Here is a 20257-nt window from a genome sequence, read left to right on the forward strand (position 1 = left end):
CACCTGCTCTGTGTACAGAATACCCTAGGTTCACTACCTGACATCTCCAGATGGAAAACAAGGTTTTCCTGTGAAAACTGTGAAAGATCCCTGCCTGATACCCTCAAAATCCACTACCAGTCAGAGCAGAGAGGCTAAATGGACCAATAGTATAAGGCAGCTTCATGTGACGAGGGTTTGTGGGGGGGGGGGTGCAATTCTCTTATAGCATAAGGTTAGGGTCACTTGCTGGAACCATCAACGGTGATAAACTGAAAGTGTTCAACCTTTATTTCGCTGAGCCACTTAAGTCATAATTAAAGTCTAACTAAGCCATGTGTGCCAAGCTTCTGAGATACTAGACAACTTGTAGCCCTCCAGATGTTTTGGCCTAGAACTCTCATGATCCCTCATCGCTGGCTATGCTAGCTAGGCCAAATGGGAGTTGTAGGCCAAAACATCTGGAGGGCCACAAATTGCCCACACCTGCTCTAGAGGTTCACAAGTGGTGCACCCCTGAATTAGGGCAGCTTACCTGGTGACATGGAGGCCTAGTCCCTTCACAAACAGAAGATGAGGTGGTCAACCTGTGATCTCTACTGCTTGAATCTGCAGGTGGGGGGTTCATATGATGAAGTGCTCCCCCAGGAAGAATAATAACATTCTTGCATACAGAAAACTAGCATGACAGGGAGAAGATCAAGGTAGAATGTTTTTGTATCTATTGGGATTTTTTTGTAAGGAAAATCATTTCATGGTGTGACTTCCCTACCCTCGATGCCCAGCCTGCCAGGACTGCTACACAGTTTAGACACAGGTTTACCAGCTCATCTGCTATCTGTGTGAAAAGTGGCTTATTCAGAGCCACAGCCTGAAGTAATCAAATGCAGAGACCCAGCAATTCCCAGCACTGACAAGGATGCCTCATGGCTGTTAGCACTGCAGTGATTCAAAGGGGGAGGCAGAGCAAGTCACTCAGGTGGGCTTGATTCATATTACCCAGCAGCAACACTGGAAAAACCCTCCCTGCCACCCAGGCTAGGCAATCAGCTCTGTCGATACAGTTTCCGGATTCAAATGCCTACTGGAGCAGTACGTGAGATCATGACACAGGGACGCTGCCCCCACACTGCTACTGCTGAGTGTGCTCTGAGCCTTAGTCTCATGGCCCAAAGGGAAGACAAACACAAGCAATGGTAAGCATTTATTATTATGCACAAGACCAGCTCTGCAAAACATATGAAAGTATTTCTTAAACCTGGAAGGGGAATCCTGTTTTCTCTTGCTCTCTGCTTGTAGTGGTGGGCTTTGGGCTGACTTGTGAGATCCCTCCTCTCTTAATACATTTAAGTTCAGTTCCACCTCTCTTAATACATTTTAAAATGTTGCTATTTATTTCAGCTGTAGTAAGTCTAAGAGCTGTGTTCATTTTTCCCTGCACACCTTGGTCATTCTTTCATGGCATGTCTACACAATGTCTTCGGCCCTTTGTTGCACTTTTTTGCCATTTTGTTTTCCTTGTTCCTATTTGGTCCTGTGCCTTTGCAGTACCCACAAACGAATGCAGGAATAAGAAGGAACTAGAGAGAGCATGATGATGAAGAATGTATGTGCTACACAGAACAGCAGGCTGGGGTAGAATTACTCACAGGCAGGTGCTCCAGCTTGCTGTCTCATGCAGCATGCTTGAAAACAAGAAAACTTCCTCCCAAGGTCTCTGCAGAGATTGGGGGGGGGGGGGCGCCTCTGTAATGAGGCACTGACTCCCGTGACAAAACCTCAATGGAGAGCACTAATCAGGGATGCCAGCCAGGATGATGTACAGATTCCACAAGCAGCTCCCAGAAAAACAGCTAGTAGAGACATATCTTGTTCCATTACAAAGAGGCTCAAAGAAAAGAAAATACCTGGCTCTGTAGCTGCACGGTCTGCATGAGCTGGCTGCTCCCTTGCACAGAAAGTTTCTCCTGCAGCGACAGCAACTCTTGCTGCAGCTGCAGCTTTTCCTCTTGCAGCTGGGCCAGGGACTCCACCAATTTCTGAACCATAGGAAGCTGGTGTGCCCCTGGCAAGTTGGACCACTTCCCACTGAAGAATCTCCTCCCTGCAACAACACAGGAAAGCACAATCAAGCTGACAAGGCATCAGGCAGGCAGGGCTGTGGACGAGATGAGGGGGAGAGTGGCATGTGACGAAGTGGCAGAGCAACACCATGAGGAGCCGCAAACAGCACGGACTATGAAGCGGTCTCCCCTGAAGGGCTGATGCAGGAGGAAATGCAACAGCCAAGCCCCAGTGCAGGAAGGACGCCCAACTGTGCCAGGAGCCGCCAGCTACCTCTCCAGGCAAACCCCCGGGCAGAGCAGCTAGCCAAGCCCCAGGTTCGCCGGTTCGCCCAAAGAAAGGAATGGCATGTTGCGGGAGTCAAAGAAGAATTATGTTGCAGAGCAGGTGTTTACCCTGAACAGTTGCCAGAGAAGGATCCAAATTACTGCTGGCACTGATTTTTTCAAAGGGAGAATTGGCATCTATCCCAGAAGCCCGTGGTGCAACTTGAAATCTGTTTTCCACCTAGCAGGAACTAACCCAACGTGCATCCCAATCCTATATATGTCTATTCACAAGTAAGCCCTATTGAGTTCAATGGGACATACTCCCAGGCAAGTGTGCACAGGCGTGCATCCTAAGGGTTGGATCACTGTGAGAAGTCTGCTCCCGAGAGGGGACTTCCCAGTCCTCTCCTCCCCCTGCAGCACCCTGCGATCCCCAAATTCTCTCCAGAGGGTCCCCCAACCCTCTGGAGCAGATTTGGGGGGGCGGGAGGCTGCAAGGGAAAAGGGGGCATCCATTATGCCAGAGGTTCCCTTCTCTGGCAGAATGCCACCTAAGTCTACACACTTCAGGGTTTCTCTATCATACCCCCAAATATGCTTTTCTCTCCCTGCCCCCTATACAACTTTTTTCCCTTTTTCTTTTACTGAACAACTTGCCTGAATAAGAAGACTTGCTTACTGCTGTGTAATATTTCAGTTGGTCCTAATAAAAGTTATTACATTACTGTTGGTTTTCAATTTCTTCCAAAGGGCCAATGCCGCTACCTCCAATTTTTACCTACAAAAGTTAGGTGTGTTGGAGAGACGTCTGGAGGGCACAGTATTTTAAGAAAGCATTGTTCATTGGCGCAAGGAAACAGGGGCTTCTGGTCTATGGGGGAGAACAGAGAAACAGCTTTCCAAGCTCAGCCACGTGTGTGTGGATCTCACAGAGATGGCAAAATAACACAGAGAAGAAGACACAGAAATGCCACATCACCAGCGGCTAGCCAACACTCCCCAAAGGAGTTTGGCTAGTGGGATGCACACAATGACCATACACGCAAGCATGGGACTGTAGATAAATACCACGCTGCCTCTGTGCCCCATGGAGAGGAGCTCTTCGCCCATCGCATTCTGAATTCCTGTCACCACCAGCAAGAAAGAAAAACACAGACAGAACCCATGATTTGATGATGTGAAACATAACTAGTATATGCTGGGGGCAACCCAAAATAGTAAAATCCTCCCCCCTCCCAGTCCCACCCACAATGGCTGGTTTACGAAAAAAAGTGGAGAAGGAATAAAAAAGGACCATCCACATCTGAGAGAACTTGATAGCCAAGAACTATGAAGAACATTTCTGAGAAATAGTTAAATGATCAGCAACCTTAAGGCTGCACCAATAGCCCTCATACAATTGACACCAAACCACATTGGCATTGCACGCCGCCTTGAGTGCAATGTTTTGGTAAAAGGCGGGGTATCAACTAAATATATACATAAAGTAATGTTAGCGCCCCACCCCCAGACCTCTGTTACTGGTTTCCCCAGCAGAGACAGGCTTGCAACCACCACCCTGCCCAGCTGTTAACAGTGTTTGACCAGGATCCCAGCTCTGGAAAAAGCTCCCAGATCCTACTGCAGGACAGCCGTGTTGCTCCAGTGAAGCCATAACAAGAGCTGCCAGAGGGCAAAAGGAAGGCTGTCAGGCTGGGCAGTTGGCCTTGCAGGTTGGGGACATTTACCTATTTAGCCTCATAAATCTCTTCCACCACTCCTGCAGCCATATCAAGCCTGGGACTGGAGCAGAAATATTTGAGTCAGCCTCCTCTTGTAACCGCAGAGAAAATGGCTAAAAAGGAAAGGCTGGAAAGCATCAAGCCTGTCTTGACTGTTTGAAGTAACACACACGCTCACAAACTTCTCTTCCACTCCCCTTTCTCTTGAATAGAGGAACAGGATGGTCAACCATCTATCACTTTGTAAGCAAAACAAGACCACCATAAGTCAGGCATTGGTTTCTACATACACAGGAGTATACAGATTTCTAAATTAAAAGATTTTAAAAATAAAAACAAACAATAACAACCCTGTGAATTTCTAGGACCTTTCAAATGTTGAGGGCATAGAGGTAAGAAAATAGAATAACTCATCTCGGTGTCTAGAGAGGGAACTTCTTGGTCCATACTGAACAAAGACAGGTCTTTGCTGTAATCTTTTATGGTGATGGGAAGGTGGGGCGGATACTGCTATTCAGTGGCAACTACATTAAAATACTGGATTTCTTTGCTATTTTCTATGGGCGGCTCTTAATTCCGACCAGGATGGGGAGGATGGGAAAATAAAAATGAGGCTAAATTAAATAAAAGTTGATTTAACTGAGGTTACCAGTTAAGTCTATGGCTGAGGGCAGTAGAAACATGGAATGTTGAAAATGTCAGTTTTAAAAAGGTGGTGGGGAAAAGACTGCTGAGCCCCTAAACAGGTCACAGTATTCTAGAGAAAAGCATTAGAGTCAAGGGGATGCACACCATGAGCTTAAAAAAAAGAAACACACGTACACACTTTATAGCAAATAATCTGCTCGGGTGCAGGGTGACAGCCAGTTTCAAGCCTAAGTCTTTTAGCGATCTTGAGCCCTAGAGAACACAGCAGGGAAAGTCTAAAGGAGGGTGGGAAAGGAAAAACATGTCCCCCTGTGAGCCACTAACAGTACTTTAGGGTTCCTATTCCAGGCTGGCTGAGCCCTCAATAGGAGCACTCCTGTTACGGGCTAGAGATTCACTACAACTTTTTGTTACAGGTCCAATTTGTATATATTTATTTCTGACATTTCTACCTGCCTTTTATAAAACTAAAGTGGTTACACACACACACACACACACACACACACACCCATGGGTGCAATGAGATCCTGAAAGTGACCGTTGGTTTGTTTTTCATTCAGAAAGAAAGGGAAGGAGAACATTCAGATGAACTGATATGTTGGTCTATTCAACCAGTCTTTTCCAACCTGGTGCACTCCAGATGTGTTGGGACTGCAACTCCCATCATTCCCATTCATTGACCATGCTGGAGGGCACCACGTTGGGGAAGGCTGTATTAATCTATAAGAGAGGGCTGAATTACTCATTTGTACGTATTAATTTATTGATGTGTAAGGTAATCACACAACCTTGGACTAAATATTAATTGAGGATGCATTTAGTCTGTGCATATGTGGGTGTTTTCTGCCAATACATTATGTATTTTATGTGACGATATAATTAAAAAAGAGAGAAGGACCAAGGCCTCTGTAAAGCACAAAATATCCTTGCAGGACATACATTAACAATGGCCACATCTAGCCTCAAATGGTTTGCTTCAGGCTCTAGCACAGCCTTCCCCAACCAAGTGTACTCCGGATGCGTTGGACTACAACTCCCAGCTGGCTGGGGAATGTTGGGAGTTGCAGTCCAACACATCTGGAGGGCCTCAGGTTGGGGAAGGCTGCTGCAGATGAAACTGTAATGTCCAGAATAGCATTAAACAGGCCCACAATCCAGAACTGTCAACTGGAAAGCCAGCAATTTAGAAGCGAGTTCTGATCTTTGTGCAGAAAAACATGGAGTCAAAATTCTGTTGGGTCACCATTCCATATCAGCCGAGTGTGTGTATTTAACTAATAACTCCTTGCCAATGTCACCCCTATGTGGTTTTATTAAAAGGAAAAAGATGGATACTCCAATTATCACAGTGTGGCAAATATAAAGCAGCAGGTGTCGCTTGTTAAAAAAGCACCTTTTCCCACAAGAGTTTTAGGCCAACGTCTGAACAGCGAGGAAGTATTTCCAACCACCCACTAAACTAACTCATTCGGATGCTTGCACACAATTTATTCTGCCAACCCGTCAGCCCCTCCAGGAAGCTAACAGTAAAGTCACAAACACCACCGGGGCAGTAACAAACCTTTTAGTATCAAGAGCAGCAACTTGATGACCAGTTGCACAGGCTCAAAAGAGGTCATTCCATCCCCGCAGATCTACCTACGCAAGCAGAGAGCAAGCGCACTGCAGAAGCCAGGCAAACAGCTTGAAATTCCAAGTATTTGTATTCCAAGGAGCTTAAAGGTGGTGATGGAACCATCTCATTTTTCACCTGACAACGACCCTGTGCAGTTGGCTCCAGTGAGAAAATGGCTGTCCCAAGGCCACCCAGGGAGCTTCGTGTACAGGCAGGAGTTTGAACGAAGGCCTCACACATCCACAGCTGGCATTTGAATGCCTACCCCAGCCCCCTGACTCTCAAAGGCAAGCGTCCTCCAGAAGATTGCAGTACACAAGGTGTCACACCATTCTGAATATGCAGCCCAGTCCTGCTTGCTCAGCTACTACCACATGCTTTGCTTCGGCTTGTAAAGAAAAGGCGTGCTTGTCTCCTGCCATTGCTAGCCTATTGCTTTTCTCCACTGCCCCCCACTCACTCTGGGTACTTCCAGACGAAGGTGTTGTTGTACAATCACACTGCCTCCTTCACAGGATTTTACAGGGGTCCAGACGACAATGTCTTCCACTCGTAATCCTCCCATGTTTTCCCACCGCTTCTGCCGTCCTCTTTCTTACCTCAGAAACTCCGTTGAGGAGACAATGACAGAATAGCTGCACAAGGCCTTCTAGATGGAGGACTCTGCACAAAGAGCCCTCCATCTGGAAGCACTCCAGGTGATGGCATCCTCAATCTGTATCCCCGCCCCCTGTGTTTTCCCACCTCTTCTTGTCTTTTTCCTTACCAGAAAAAAAGTGTTAAGGAAGAAAAGACTGAACAGCTGCACAAGGCCTTCGACTGTTAGCGCCAGGAGCCCTCCGACTGGAACACCCTACTTCTGTCTTTAGTACTTTCTGCCTTTCTTAGTCACTGTCCTGTTTCCATCTTGTTTTAAGAATCTCCTTGCTTCCACGCATTCTCTCTCTCTCTCTCTCTCTCTCTCTCTCTCTCACTTTCTTTGTTGTGAGGCCCCAGAAAGGGCAGAAATGAGACTTCTTGCAACTTCCAAACCAGCACAAATCAGGGAGTGCCTCCTCACTCTGATATGTCTGGACAAGCTCAGGCAATTACGTCTTTAAAGATCAGAGCAAGGAAGCCAGAGGAACCAATCTGTAACTTTTCTAGCATGGGTTCTGTTCAGCCTTTTTGAGAGAAAACAACGGAATACAAGTTCAGCATTAACAGCAAAAAGAGGAGCAGAGATGGGAGTGAAATAGGTGGTGGGAGAAAGTGACCGGGGAAGACTGATCCAGATCCTGCCATGGGGGGCATGGGAGCTTTAACCCTTTGCCCCCCACCCTTGTGGTTCTGATCCAGATTGGGGCCCTTCTACTGGCATTGGAGAAAAAGCTTCCTGTAGTAAATGGGAGCTTCTTCCCCCAGTGCAAATTGCCGGCATTGGATTAAACCTTGCTAACCCCCGCAACAGGAACCAGCATTCCAATCTGGATTGGTCCTCCCATGTGGCAATTGGTGAATGAAAATCTTCCATGCAAGGGAAAACTATCAGGTGTACTTTTGTTCTTAAAGAAGGACAACACACCCACCCATCCACACATGGTCTCTCTCTGGGCATCTCTACACCAGCCTAAAATTCTGCATTTAAAATGGGGCTTTCTGCTTCCATTTTACATGCAGGATCACGACGACTCCCTTTTTCACCTGCTTCCTTTTCCCCCATCCCCTTCCCCCTCCTTCTCCCCATCTCCGAGTCTGCCGTTCTCTTTCACTGATCTCGCTCCTCCTCTTGCCGCTTTTCCTCCTTTCACGGAGGAAACTCAAGCAGAACACAAGGGGGTAATTTGATAGCTCATTATCTGCAATCTATTTAAAAACGGAACAAAGGGCATTTAGTGCAGGAGATGCCCTGGAGGGTCACGGCATCATGTAAAGAGCCAGCAAACTTCCATGAAGGAGCAATCTCAATTGCAGGATAAAAGCTCAGTGTGAAGGAGCTCATTATCTTTCATTGATCTCGCTCCTCTTCTTGCCACTTCTCTTTTCACAGAGGGAACTCAAGTGGAACACAACTGGCTAATTTGATAGCTCATTATCTATGACCAATTTAAAAACAGAACAAAGGGCATTTAGTGCAAGAGATGCCTTGGAGGATCACAGCGTCATATAAAGAGCCCGCAAACTTCTGTGAAGGATCAATCTCAATTGCAGGATAAAAGCTCCATGTGAAGACCCCCCCCCCCAAGACACTTTAGTCTCTTCACAGAAGAGACACAGTTTCAAACTGTCTTCTGAACCCACAAAGGCTAGAAACTATGTATATAAAAAAGTAAGTGCTGGCATTGTTCAGAGTTCAGGTTTCCATAGCAAGCTTCACATGGAATGTGCTTTGCCTTCTGCACTTGTGCTCTTCTGAAGAACAAGCAGCTGCGCATCAAGCTATATATGCTACATTCAACTGCAACATACCTCATGGGGCAGTTGCCTATGAGCGACGCACCACACTTCAGATGTGAAGGCCTGTGGGGGGAGGGGGAGTGCAGACTGGGAAGAAAGGCAGTTTATCCCTGTTTTCCCACAATTTTTACTGTGGAAAATGAGGAAGTCTGGAGGGTATTGTTGTTTTTACAAAAAAGGCTCTTATGCAATATTCTGTCTTTTAGAATGATGAGTGAAATATTTTTATAATAGCATTTTAAATGATACTATGACAGCCAGTTACATTGCTGAAAAACTCATATATCCACCATTCAAAGGTAGTGAGATTAGCGACTGATAGCACGGCTGCTGCATTTGTCTAGATTGTTAAAACAAGCCGCACTCCTAGGACTACACTGGGAATCTGCTGAGCATATTTCTCACGCAACATGGTGGCAGCAATACGTTTGCACAACACAACCTCTGACCCCTCCCACTTCTCACTTACCTTCTAAGGAACAACCAAGGAACAAACATAATACCAACAGCTGGGAGAAGAAGAAGAAAGGACTGACAGTTGCCAGAGGCTATGTGAAGATTCACGGGAAAGGGAGGAACAGATTGTCAACTCATCGAATCTTCACGATCACATAAGACACAAGCTCAGTATTGATAGCAAAAGGAGAGGGAGAGGGGCAAGGTGAAGACACCACCACACACCTGATCCTGATTTAGCTGGATTGTCCCCTTCCACACACACCAGCAGCCAGGTAAGACCGACTGCCCTGTGCGAGAGAACCAGTAGAGGGAAGCAGGCAGACACACACCATTGAAGGCCTGCTCCTGGATCAGCTGAAAATTGCCTCCATGCCCCCACCCATCCCAACGTTCAGCAGAACATGTGGGAGGTTTTTGTTTGTCTATCTTGGTTTCTATCATTTGCTTTGCTTGGGGTTAAGTATTTTAACATTCTGTTCATCTATTATCCTTTTCCCTCTCCCTCCCTCCAATATTTTTCTTCATGGATTCATTTCTTTCCTGACTTTAATTTTTCAACTGTTTTAAGAGTTGCATTTTATGAAAGCTGTAAACCACTTTGGGGACTCCAATCAAAGAGAGAGATACAGTTTAAATAAATAAACATAAAATACAATTACAATAAAATAAATGAATTTAGCTATCCCACTGGGATCCCGATCTCCCTCCTAGGGGCTCAAGGTAGCATACATGGCAGTGATCATGTCACAGAGTTAGGCTGAAAGACATTGACTTGGCCAAAGGGACCAAGCAAGCTTTGTGACCAAGTCTCCCCTGTCGATAACCAATATTCTAGTCCAGCCCTCCCCAACCTGGTACTCTCCAGATGTGTTGGATTGACTGCAACTCCCATCACTCCCAGCCAGCATGGCCAATGGGCTGAGAATGATGGGAGTTGCAATCCAACACTTCGGGATGGCACCAGGTTGGGGAGGGCTAGTCTAATCACTACACTCATTCGTTTTCTGACTGCGTTTGCCCAGATGCTGAGATGGGTGTGGGGTTTGTGCATTTGCTGTACCTGCATTCTCCATGTTCCCGTCGTCAGCTTCCTGCTCCAGGGTATCGCAGCTGTAAGCAGCTGCCAGCCTCTGCTGTGTGCCCAACTTGGCTGCGGGTGCCAAAGATTCACTCTTCAACTGACAACTGGCCTTGGGAACCTTGGTTTGTAAAGCCTGCTGGCAAGATGGACACCCTTAGTTGAAGGCACGATCTCTCCTGACTTGCCGTTTGGCCACAGCCAAGAGGAATGCTTTGGACAGTCCAGCTCTGCCACACACCATGTGGGGGGAGCTCTCCCTTCCCCTTGGAGCCCTAAGCTATTCAGGGTGGAGCCCGTTGACTGAGAGCAATCCAGGCTGTGTGTGTGTTTTAAACATTGCATTCAGCAGCTGCAGGTTCCTCTGCAAAGCTCTTTGGGTCCGCCAGCCACATGTGCAGCGCTGCCTGCTAAACAGTTTGGGAGTCTGGCTGTCTTAGGAGATGAACAAAGCAACAGTAGCAGCAGGTGGGAAAACTCTGATGAACTCTGCAAAAAACATGCATGTGCCTGTTCCTAGAGACATCTGATCTGGCCATGGTCACACATGGTTACATCCTGGTTGGACTACTGTAATGTGCTCTACATGGGGCTGCTTTTGAAAACTGTTCAAAAACGTCAGCTGGTCCAGAATGCTGTGGCCAGACTGTTGACCGGGGCAGGTTACAGGGAGCATTCGACTCTGTTGTTACAACAACTTCACTGGGTACCAGTCTGTTTCCGGGCAGAATTTAAAGTGCTGGTTATGACCTATAAAGCCCTATACAGCTTGGGACCAGGCTAGCTGAAAGACCACCTTCTCCCATACAAGCCTCCCCAGTTCTTAAGATCTTCTGGAGAGGCCCTTCTTTCAAGACCACCACCTTCAGAGACGTGTTTGTGGTGACCCAACAGAGGACCTTTTCTGTGGCCACTCTCAGGCTGTGGAACTCCCTCCCAAAGGAGGCGAGGTTCGCTCCCTCTCTGCTGTCCTTCCACCGGCAGGCAAAAAGCACTTTATTCAAGAAGGCCTTCGGCCTGTGAGTCTGTTGGTTTGGAAGCTGTTTTTTATTTTTTATTCTGTAAGCATTATGTTTTTATTATATTTTAATGTATTGTTTTAATCAATTCTAATTGTGCCTATAAGCTGCCTTGAGTGTCATTTTTTGGCAAAAACATGGGGTACGAATCAAATTAATAATAAAAAAATGATAAAATAATCAAAACCAGTTCAAAATCACTTATATTGCTTATTACATTACTTGTCTCCCTATGATCAGGAGGGAAACATGTACAGCCTTTTTTCCTATGTGTTCTCTATTTTCCTTTCCTGAACGCCCACTGCACCATTCAGAATGGCACAGAAAAAGGTACACTCAATGATTCCACTGAGTCTTCTACCCTTTCCGCTTGGAAAACAAAGCCCCCCACTATGTACTAACCTCAGCACAGTAACATTGCTGGGGTTGGTTGGTTCTGCGCTTGAAAAGTACAAGTGCTAATACTCAGTCTCTGAAAAAAAAGTTTAATCATCGTGATTAAGGTAGAAGGATTTGCAATACTAGTCACAGTGAGGTACCTGTGACCATTATGCACTCAGAAACACCACTGTTGTGCTTGCAGTCAAGGTGGTGGTGGGAAGATAGTCATGTTGGGCCCAAGGAATGATCTGGGAGCATCTGAGGCTGCAGCACTGTTGAAGCTAAAAGGGTGCTAGCCTGTTCAGTCTCTTTGTTGAGTCACTTCTGAAGCCCCATGTAAAAGTAGGACATAAGTGTAAGTTTTTTAAAATGTACAGATAATCATGTTTTGCCATCATGTAAACAGCAGTTTTGCATTACTGAGAAAATGTGATTTCCCTGGGGACAGTGGCAAAATACAGCACAATAAACGTATGGGGAAAGGGTGTGGCTGGTTCCAAAATCTAAGAATTAATTTTGTTGTTAAAAAGCTGCTGCCATAGTTTATTCCTTATTCCTTTTCATGCCTACTGCAGAAATATATTGAGCTTCAGCTATTGGGTGGTATAGAAATGTAATAAATTAATAAATATGACTAGAATCGGAATTTTAATCTTTTTAAAGCTTGCAGAGGAGCCAGACAAGAACATGGGAGGCCCAGGAAGGAGACACGCCTGGTTGACTGGATGTCCACAATCCCCTAACACCAAAGTGCAATTGGAAATATCAGGAGTCTACTAAAAAAAGCACTAGCTACTAGCCTTCAAAGTTGCAATAAAATTTTTTAAAATGTCTGCCACTCTTTGAAGGTTACGTATCTGTAGCCATGGCTTTGTAGGACCACCCCACTGTGAGGAACTCAAAACAAAATATTATTTGTCAAGGATTAGCTATACCAGCCTCCCCCAGTCTGGCTGGCTGAGGGATGCTGAGAGTTGAAGTCTGAAGGGCGCCAGGTTGGGGACGGCTGAACTATTCCCTTATGTAGATGTTGTGGAGGGCCATGACCCAGTCCCATTCATATAAGCCAGGGGTGTTAACCTCAGGTCCGCAGGCCCGATCTGGCTCTCTGGAGCTCCCCAGATGGCCATGTCCCCTTCCCCTGGCCCCCCACCCCCTTTCCCCCAACTGCCCATTGTTTAGTGATTTTCTGGCTTTTCTGCAGTTTTTTCCCCATTCTAAAGGGTTGAAATGCCTCTCCTAAGACTCTTACTGGCAATAAGAGCTTTAAGATAAAATATGCTGGTATTTTTGGTGTTTTGGCCCTTTTGCCTTCAGACCCACCACTGGAATGTGACTGCCGAGTGCTTCTCCAAGATGAAATTTGGCCCTCGGGCTGGAAGTGGTCCAACACTCCTGAAATAACACATCGAGCTGCCTTATGCCAAGTCAACCAGTGGTGCTTCTAGCCCATCACTGCCTACTGAGCTCTGACTGGGAGAGGTTCTACAAACAAAGTCTCAGGCAGGGGTTTTGCCCAGCTCTGCTGTTTGAATTTCTTTAAGCACGGGATTGAATCAGTAGAACCCTCCACCACTGAGCTATTGCTCCTCCTCCTCAACGGAACTCTCCAGCTAGTAATGAGAGGCAGGTGGCCTCTTGATCTCAGGAGAACAATTTTGGTTAGACTCCCCCCTAAATGACAAGATCAACTCTGTACTTACAAGAAACTGCTTCAGGAGCTGGTGCTGGCTCACCAGGGGGGGCGGGGGGGGGGAGAGTACCCTGCTACATCTTTAGGAAAGTAAGACAAAGGTGTTCTTTCATCTCTGACTTTGAAATGCTTCAAGATTATCCTTACCTGCACAGTCAGGTTTCCAAACCAGAGTGGTCCACACAGAAGATGGATGGTTAGTAACAGAACTGAAACCTCAGAAGAATCCTTTCCACAGTCACTGAAGAGCAACTCCTGCCTGCTCCTGAACACCAGATTAATAAACAAACAAACAACACTCAGTGGATCTGATCAAATCTCACCAAAGACAAAGAATTGTATCCCTGTCCCACCTCCTTCCATCCAGATCCATGATGCTAGGCATCCAAAGCTGGCATGCAAGCCCCCTCCTCTCTCTGGTCCCCTGCCAAAAACCCCATGAAGTTTGCAAATCCTGCAGCCCAAAATAGTCCAAGTTGGTGGAAGAACGGCAAGTTTCACAATGAAACCCAACACATAGGAATCTCCCATAAACATAGGGTGAGGGTGGGGAAAAAGAGATCCAGCAAGCCTTTTTGTCTCTCCACTGCCCCAGAAAAGATGTTCCAGGAAGTGTTCCAGCTGGAGGCGTTCAAGACGAGGCTGGAGAGCCATCTGTCAGGGATGCTCTGATTTGGATTCCTGCACTGAGCAGGAGGTTGGACTCGATGGCCTTGTAGGCCCCTTCCAACCCTACTATTCTATGATTCTATTATTTCCCACCTGTGCCATTCTCACGTTCAATATCCTGACTGGATGATCCATTCCACAAATACATGGCTGCCCACTCTGCAAAACAGCTGCTAGTTTGCTCTGAAAGCTTAATCCCATCCCCCCACCTTACAGAATCAGAACAGGGAACTGCAGTCTGTAGAGCCCCCTCTCCGAGTATAAATGGAAAGCACGACCCCTTAACCTGAAATGCTTCAGTATTCGCTACAGACTTGAAATTCAGAACTAGCAGTTTAAAATGTCAAGCATGCATATGAATCACGTTATTTAAAAACTGGATAAGCATCCCACATCAATGGAAGTCAATTTCAGAACTGCAACATATGATATGCAACAGACAGAAACTAATTTAGCTCTGTCAGAATGCTGTTACTATGTGGATTTCCCAAAGTGAGCTTATTGTTGATTTAAAGCTAACCCCAGATTTAAAATAATGTGGATTAACATCATCATATGGGCAAGTCCATTGACCATACTCATTTACTCTATGACTAAGAGATGTGATTACTTTGGTTATCTCATTAATCTATAAATAGCATAACTCAGAAAATAAATCTGGAGAGACGCTGCTTCATACTGCAGTTTGAAGGAGTAAAAATGATAGCTCTGATTGGGCCAACCCATCGTTTAAAAGCAGGCTCCTTTCAAACTACAATGTTCCTCTTCAAATAGCCAATTTGTGTGAAGTTGTCTACCTTTCCATAGATGAGGCCTCATAAATGATAACCCAACATTTTCTGCCTTTGAGCTTCCCTCCTACACTCTCCCCACACCTCTCTCTCGCTCTCACTCTGCCATACAAAGCAACATCCATGCAGAAAGCCACCAGAAGGATTGGTAAAACAACATGGACACAGAACATGCCTGCATTTCCGTCACAGTGTTTATTTCCCCCCCACACCCACCCTACCCTGAATTCTGGGTTGCCAAAGTGACCAACAAAATTTAGAACTCAATTTTTTTTAAAATCACATTAAAATTGGAGTGCAGGCAGGGGGGAGTCATTATTTTAAAGTCAACTCCAAATGCGCCCAACACAGACAAAACTAAAACAAAACAACAACAAAAACCATTAAGGCCGTATCCAGTGGTCGCATGAGCAGAACGCAGCTCAGGAAACTAACCCTTTTCATCTGCCCTGCGTTCCACTGCACTCCCCCAAACCCCTCCCCAGCGGCTCAAGAGGCCCTCCTGAACAGTGGAGGGCTGTCATACAGGGCGGGCGGGCCAGGTGGTGTGATTCTGATTTTGTGAGATCCCCCCTTGGGCTGAAGCTGCGCAGAACACCAGTCCTCACTGTTCAGGACCCAGCCTCCACTGCCTCTGGAGAAGGCTTTCTGAAGATACAGCAGCAGGAGGGGATTGTTTGCATGAGCTCACACAACCATTAGTCATGACCCTTGATCCTTAACCGTCTGGCGAAACAAAAAAGTCTCATTTGTTTCTTGAAGGCCTGGATGGCATCACAGAAGAAAGGAAAGAATGTGTTCCACTAGCATGGTGCTTCCCCTGAAAAAGCCCTGCGCAGTGTGGATGCCAACCTCACTTTTGCCAAGGAAGGTATTCTGAAGAGGACCCCAAGGAAGGATTCTCTAAAGGCAGCCTGGTGGTCCCAAGCTGTGTAGGGCTTTACAAGTCAGTACTGGTGACTTCATCCATTTCGTTTGTGTGAAAGAAGGCAGTTACAGTTCTTTTATTTGGTTAAGTACTCTTTATCCATCAGAAAAATATACTGAATCTCCAAATTCAGCTTCCTTGTTCCTTTAAGAATCTTAATTTCAATATCACTGAAGATATTGATAAATATCAATATTAAATATTTATATTTAAATATCACTGAATATTAATTTCAATAACTTAATTTCAATATCACTGTTTATACATACATTTGGGAGGAGGGGCTACAGTACAAGATACAATTTTGTTCACCAAACTTGTAGATAAAATGTACATATTGATGCGAGAATGAGTTCCATACATTTGAAAACATGTAATCTCTGTGTTGTTGTGATAATGTGCACCATATATTCCGTATTTTATTATCTCATAACCATTTTTTAGTTTGGGGCAATGTACCAGAGGACTTGTTGATATATAGGTCTAACTGTGTGGGAACTGCACAATCCTGTTATGAGAGCATTATAAGTCTACTTAGAAGTTATCTTTCCAGAAGATAAACAGAACTCAAACAAGGAACCAATTACTATCTTGCATCCAACTTCTAGAAAGAGTAAATAAAAGCAATAGGTTGAGAAATATGGCAAGAACTGACAATAAAGAGAGAAGAATTAGAACTCATGGACATACAGAAAGATAAAAGCAATCTCAACACTGCAAAGCAGCAATTTTGCAAGAAAACAGGGAAACAATAAATGATTGCTGGAGTAAAGGAAAAGAAAAAGAAGTAATGTACAAGATATATTTTAGACAGCAATGGATCAGTTCAGAAAGAAACAGTTAAGATCTTAGCAGTCTTTAATAAATTTTGGACAAAGCTTTACCAAAAACTCCAGGTCGGCAGCACAATGACTTTTATTTAATAACAATAAATCTTCCCTAAATAGTAAACACATTTTTGGTATATCAGAATTCTCCTTTTAATGAACAAATGGTATCAATAAGTAATAGAAATCTTAAAGCAAATAAAGCTGTAGTTCCCAGTCGCTTTTCAGCTGACTATCTGCCAGTCTCCCATCCAATGCAGACCCCAGGGATACCTCCTCTGAGGAAGAGGTGTAGGACCCCACAGAGAGCCCCACTACAACTGAGGACCCGGAAGAACCTGCCATAGTAGTAAGGCAACCTAAAGTGCTTCATCTCATGGACATCTCACCTGGGGGCCCTGATAATTCCTCCAAAAATATCCCAAGCCACCTCAGTCCCCAATACTCTTCCTTTACCCCCTGGAACTCAAGAGCAAAGGGGGCAATAGATCCGGTGGGAATCCCAGAGTCGCCATGGGAGCATCTTCTGGCTGCCAGGAGGCTTCATCACAACGGGTCTCCTCAGGAGGATGAGTCTTTGCCTAGCTCCAGTTCCCACACTAGGTGTTGGGCATGAACATTACAACTTCTATAGAACAATTAGTTCAATTTCTCACTAATGTCTGCAATTATTATTTTAAATCAAACTTCAACCTCATGGGAAAAGGCATCATGATACTCATTCTGAAACAAGGTAAAGATTTATTAATTACAGGCTGATTCATATCACCCAATCTCCCTATTAAACGCAGACAAGATTTTATTCCATATAAAAAGCATTTGTGTAATGTTAAAAATGATATAGTTGGCTCATTAAGGCCAATAAAGATCAAGCAAAAGGTCTATTCATGTTTTTAGTTGCACAGAAAGAATCTGAGAAGGCTGAACAGCTCTTCTTAAAATCTGTCATCTGAAAAACTGGCTTAGAAAGACTATTACAACTGGTCTCCTATATGATTACCTAACAATATATTAACTGTTACTCTGAAGAAAAAATAATTCTGGGAAGAGGTTCCCCATCAAAGGTGTTGTTTGTCAACATCTTTGTTTATACTTTGTATACTTTTTTTAGATAATCAAAGGAATAATAAGAGATAATCAAAGGAATAATACTAAGTAACATGTTAAATCAACTGGAATGGTCAGCATTACAGGAAATTAAATGTTATGAGGGTTATAAGCTGAATGAACAGAAGTCTGAACGTCTAAAGGATGATCACTAATAGACAAATGTGCAACGTAATATCAGGTATACATAGAGAACCATGAAAAAATTAACTATCTAGGGATGAAACTGTCAAAACTGGGAAATCTAGACAGGCTAAATGATTTGCCTGTGAACAAATATTACCACTACATATTCCAAGCGCTAAACAAAAAATATGGGAAAATCTGTTCAGCAAATTCATAACTGATAGAATGGAAGCAAGATATTCCTCTCTGATACTTCATCAAAGAGCGAAAGAAGGAGAAATGAATATTCCAAGACTCACTCAATTATTTAGCGTCTCAAGTGGCAGCATTATAATAAGCGGCACTAAAGCAAAAGATTTCTACAAATTCATAATTGACTTTGTAATAGTTGCAAGAATCAAAGTGGCTAGCAAGTGAAAGACCATAGAAGGACCAGGTGGAAAAAAAACATGGAAAGTACTGTTCACGGTGAAATTGCCACAGCTGGCAAGATAATATGAAAGAAGGAGAAATAAAATGAGTTATTACATGAGCTGGAACTTGCCTGTGGCCTTTTGGAACATACTTTTAACAAAAATGTCTCACCAATACTTGACTTCTGAGCTTTATAATGTAGAATGTTTGGATCAGCATGAATAGATATTTTTGTATTTATAAGTATTATATATGTATGTATGTATGTATGTATGTATGGAAATATATACCCGCTATGGTGTACTTTGTAAAAAAACTTAATGAAAACTATGGTGAAAAAGTAGTAGTCGATATCAGCACCTTGAATTTAGCCCTGAAACAAATTGGCAACCAATTCAGCTCTTTAAGCACTGCCATCATTTGGTCCACCTGGCTACCACCTGCATGCACCTGCATTTTGGACCAAGAGACATTCCCAAATGATCTTTAAGGCAGCCCAGTAGTAGAATGCATTACGAAAGTCCAGCCTTCCCCAGCCTGGGGCCCTCCAAATGTGTTGGACTGCAACTCCCATCATCCCCCAGCCAGCATGGTCAATGGCCATGGAGGAAGGGGCTTGGGATGGTGGGAGCTGCAGTCCAACACATCCGGAGGGCCCCAGGTTGGGGAAGATTGCAATAGTCTAATCTGGAGGTTACCAAGGCATGTTTGACAGCAGCAAGAGCTGTGATCATCAGCTGTAAACTGAAGCAGCCTCTGGCTCGCTTACCCTTTGCCAGATTCAACCCCTAGCTCTCTGCATCCACCAGAGCTTCAACAGCTGCCCTGACTCCATGCCCCTCCCTTTCCATCTCAACTAGCAAAGCTCAGTAGGTAGCTACTCCCAGGAAGCTCTCTGAAGGCAATACTGTATATAGTCTTTGCTGTATAGTCCAGATCAACCATCTGGGGGAAGATTGAAAATTTTGAGTATTACTTTAAAACATTAGGATGCATTTCTGTTGGACGCATTTTGTCAGCAAAGCAGATTTAAAGTGTACTGAATAAATAAAACAATACACAGATCAGATGAAGACGCAGGAAAAGAGGAACTGTTTGCAAAACTTCATTTTCGGTAGCGTCTGATCTCAAGAATGCTGTCAAGGCAGGTTGCTGCAATTAGGAGTCATCAAAGTGGGGACCCTGTCTCAGACTGGCAGCAAAAGAAGTCCAACCAGTCTAGAAGAGGGAAGGATTGTGTAAAATATCCATGCCAGATCCCCAACCAGCGAAGAAAGCACAACAGACAGAAGGGCGGGACCTGATACTTCAAAGGATAGAGCCATGGTCTGTAAGGCTCAGGCTTGTACTAGAAAGGCCTCAAAGCAGGTCACTCACTTTCACAGTGATTGCTCAGTGAGCCAGTCCACATCCACTTCCAACAAGATATATAGTGCACTGATGAACTGTATTCTCAAACCCAGCAGCACCTGAACCACATACCCAGGCCCCAAGACCAAGACAAAGCCAAGGGACCTGGAGTTCTCACTAGCTTCTCCAGGCTCATGATGAGGGCTACATTAACTCTGGACATGCAGTCAGAATAGACTTCCACTCTGGCCAGAATCTCTATTAGTGCAATGCAAAACGACACAAAAATGTGTGCAAACTTTTGAGATCTCCCCATCAGACAATAAGCTACAAAAAGTAGGTGGGGCGAGCTGGAAGAAGGGGGACAGGGGGAAGGGGGACTTGATTTTGAAGTCATGGTATGTGCATGTTCCCCGTCCTGAGATGGAATGAGGAGGAAGGGTCAGCAAACATTCAAATGTGGCCTGATGAAGAGATCTGGAGAGCCTGAAAGCTTGCACTCATTTGTGTGTCCTTCTGGCTGGCCTAATAAAGATATTGCACTAATATGGATTTTGGATTTTTTCTTATAGCTGATAAAGTGCCTGATGAGCCAGTCAGCTGAGCCAGGGATGGAAGAGCTGGTAGGGGACACAATTCCTGTGCTCAGAATCCAGTGCCATGAACTCTGATCCTCACCCAAT

At 44.8% G+C, this 20257-nt stretch overlaps 1 protein-coding gene across 23 annotated transcripts in view; it reads right to left on the bottom strand.

Annotated features, from left to right (window-relative positions):
* The window catches only part of KIFC3 (kinesin family member C3), a 49053-nt gene that overhangs the window by 19752 nt on the left and 9044 nt on the right, over window positions 1–20257 (bottom strand). For 16 of the 23 annotated variants that reach the window (XR_014784637.1, XM_084812253.1, XM_084812255.1 and 13 more), the window contains 3 exons: window positions 13510–13627; window positions 10252–10405; window positions 1887–2083 (listed from right to left, as the gene is read on the bottom strand). Coding sequence is in view for 22 of the 23 variants with exons in the window: in XM_084812243.1 (XP_084668369.1) it covers window positions 1887–2083; window positions 10252–10405; window positions 13510–13627 (469 nt within the window). In the remaining variant the exon portion in view is untranslated. Of the gene's footprint in view, window positions 1–1886; window positions 2084–10251; window positions 10409–13509; window positions 13675–20257 lie in introns of those variants that run through there. The other 7 variants (XM_084812254.1, XM_084812257.1, XM_084812250.1 and 4 more) reach the window with 3 other exon arrangements.

Source organism: Heloderma suspectum, chromosome 8 (genome assembly GCF_057233095.1).
Source record: "Heloderma suspectum isolate Gila_16-S chromosome 8, 16-S_ref, whole genome shotgun sequence".
NCBI lineage: Eukaryota > Metazoa > Chordata > Lepidosauria > Squamata > Helodermatidae > Heloderma > Heloderma suspectum.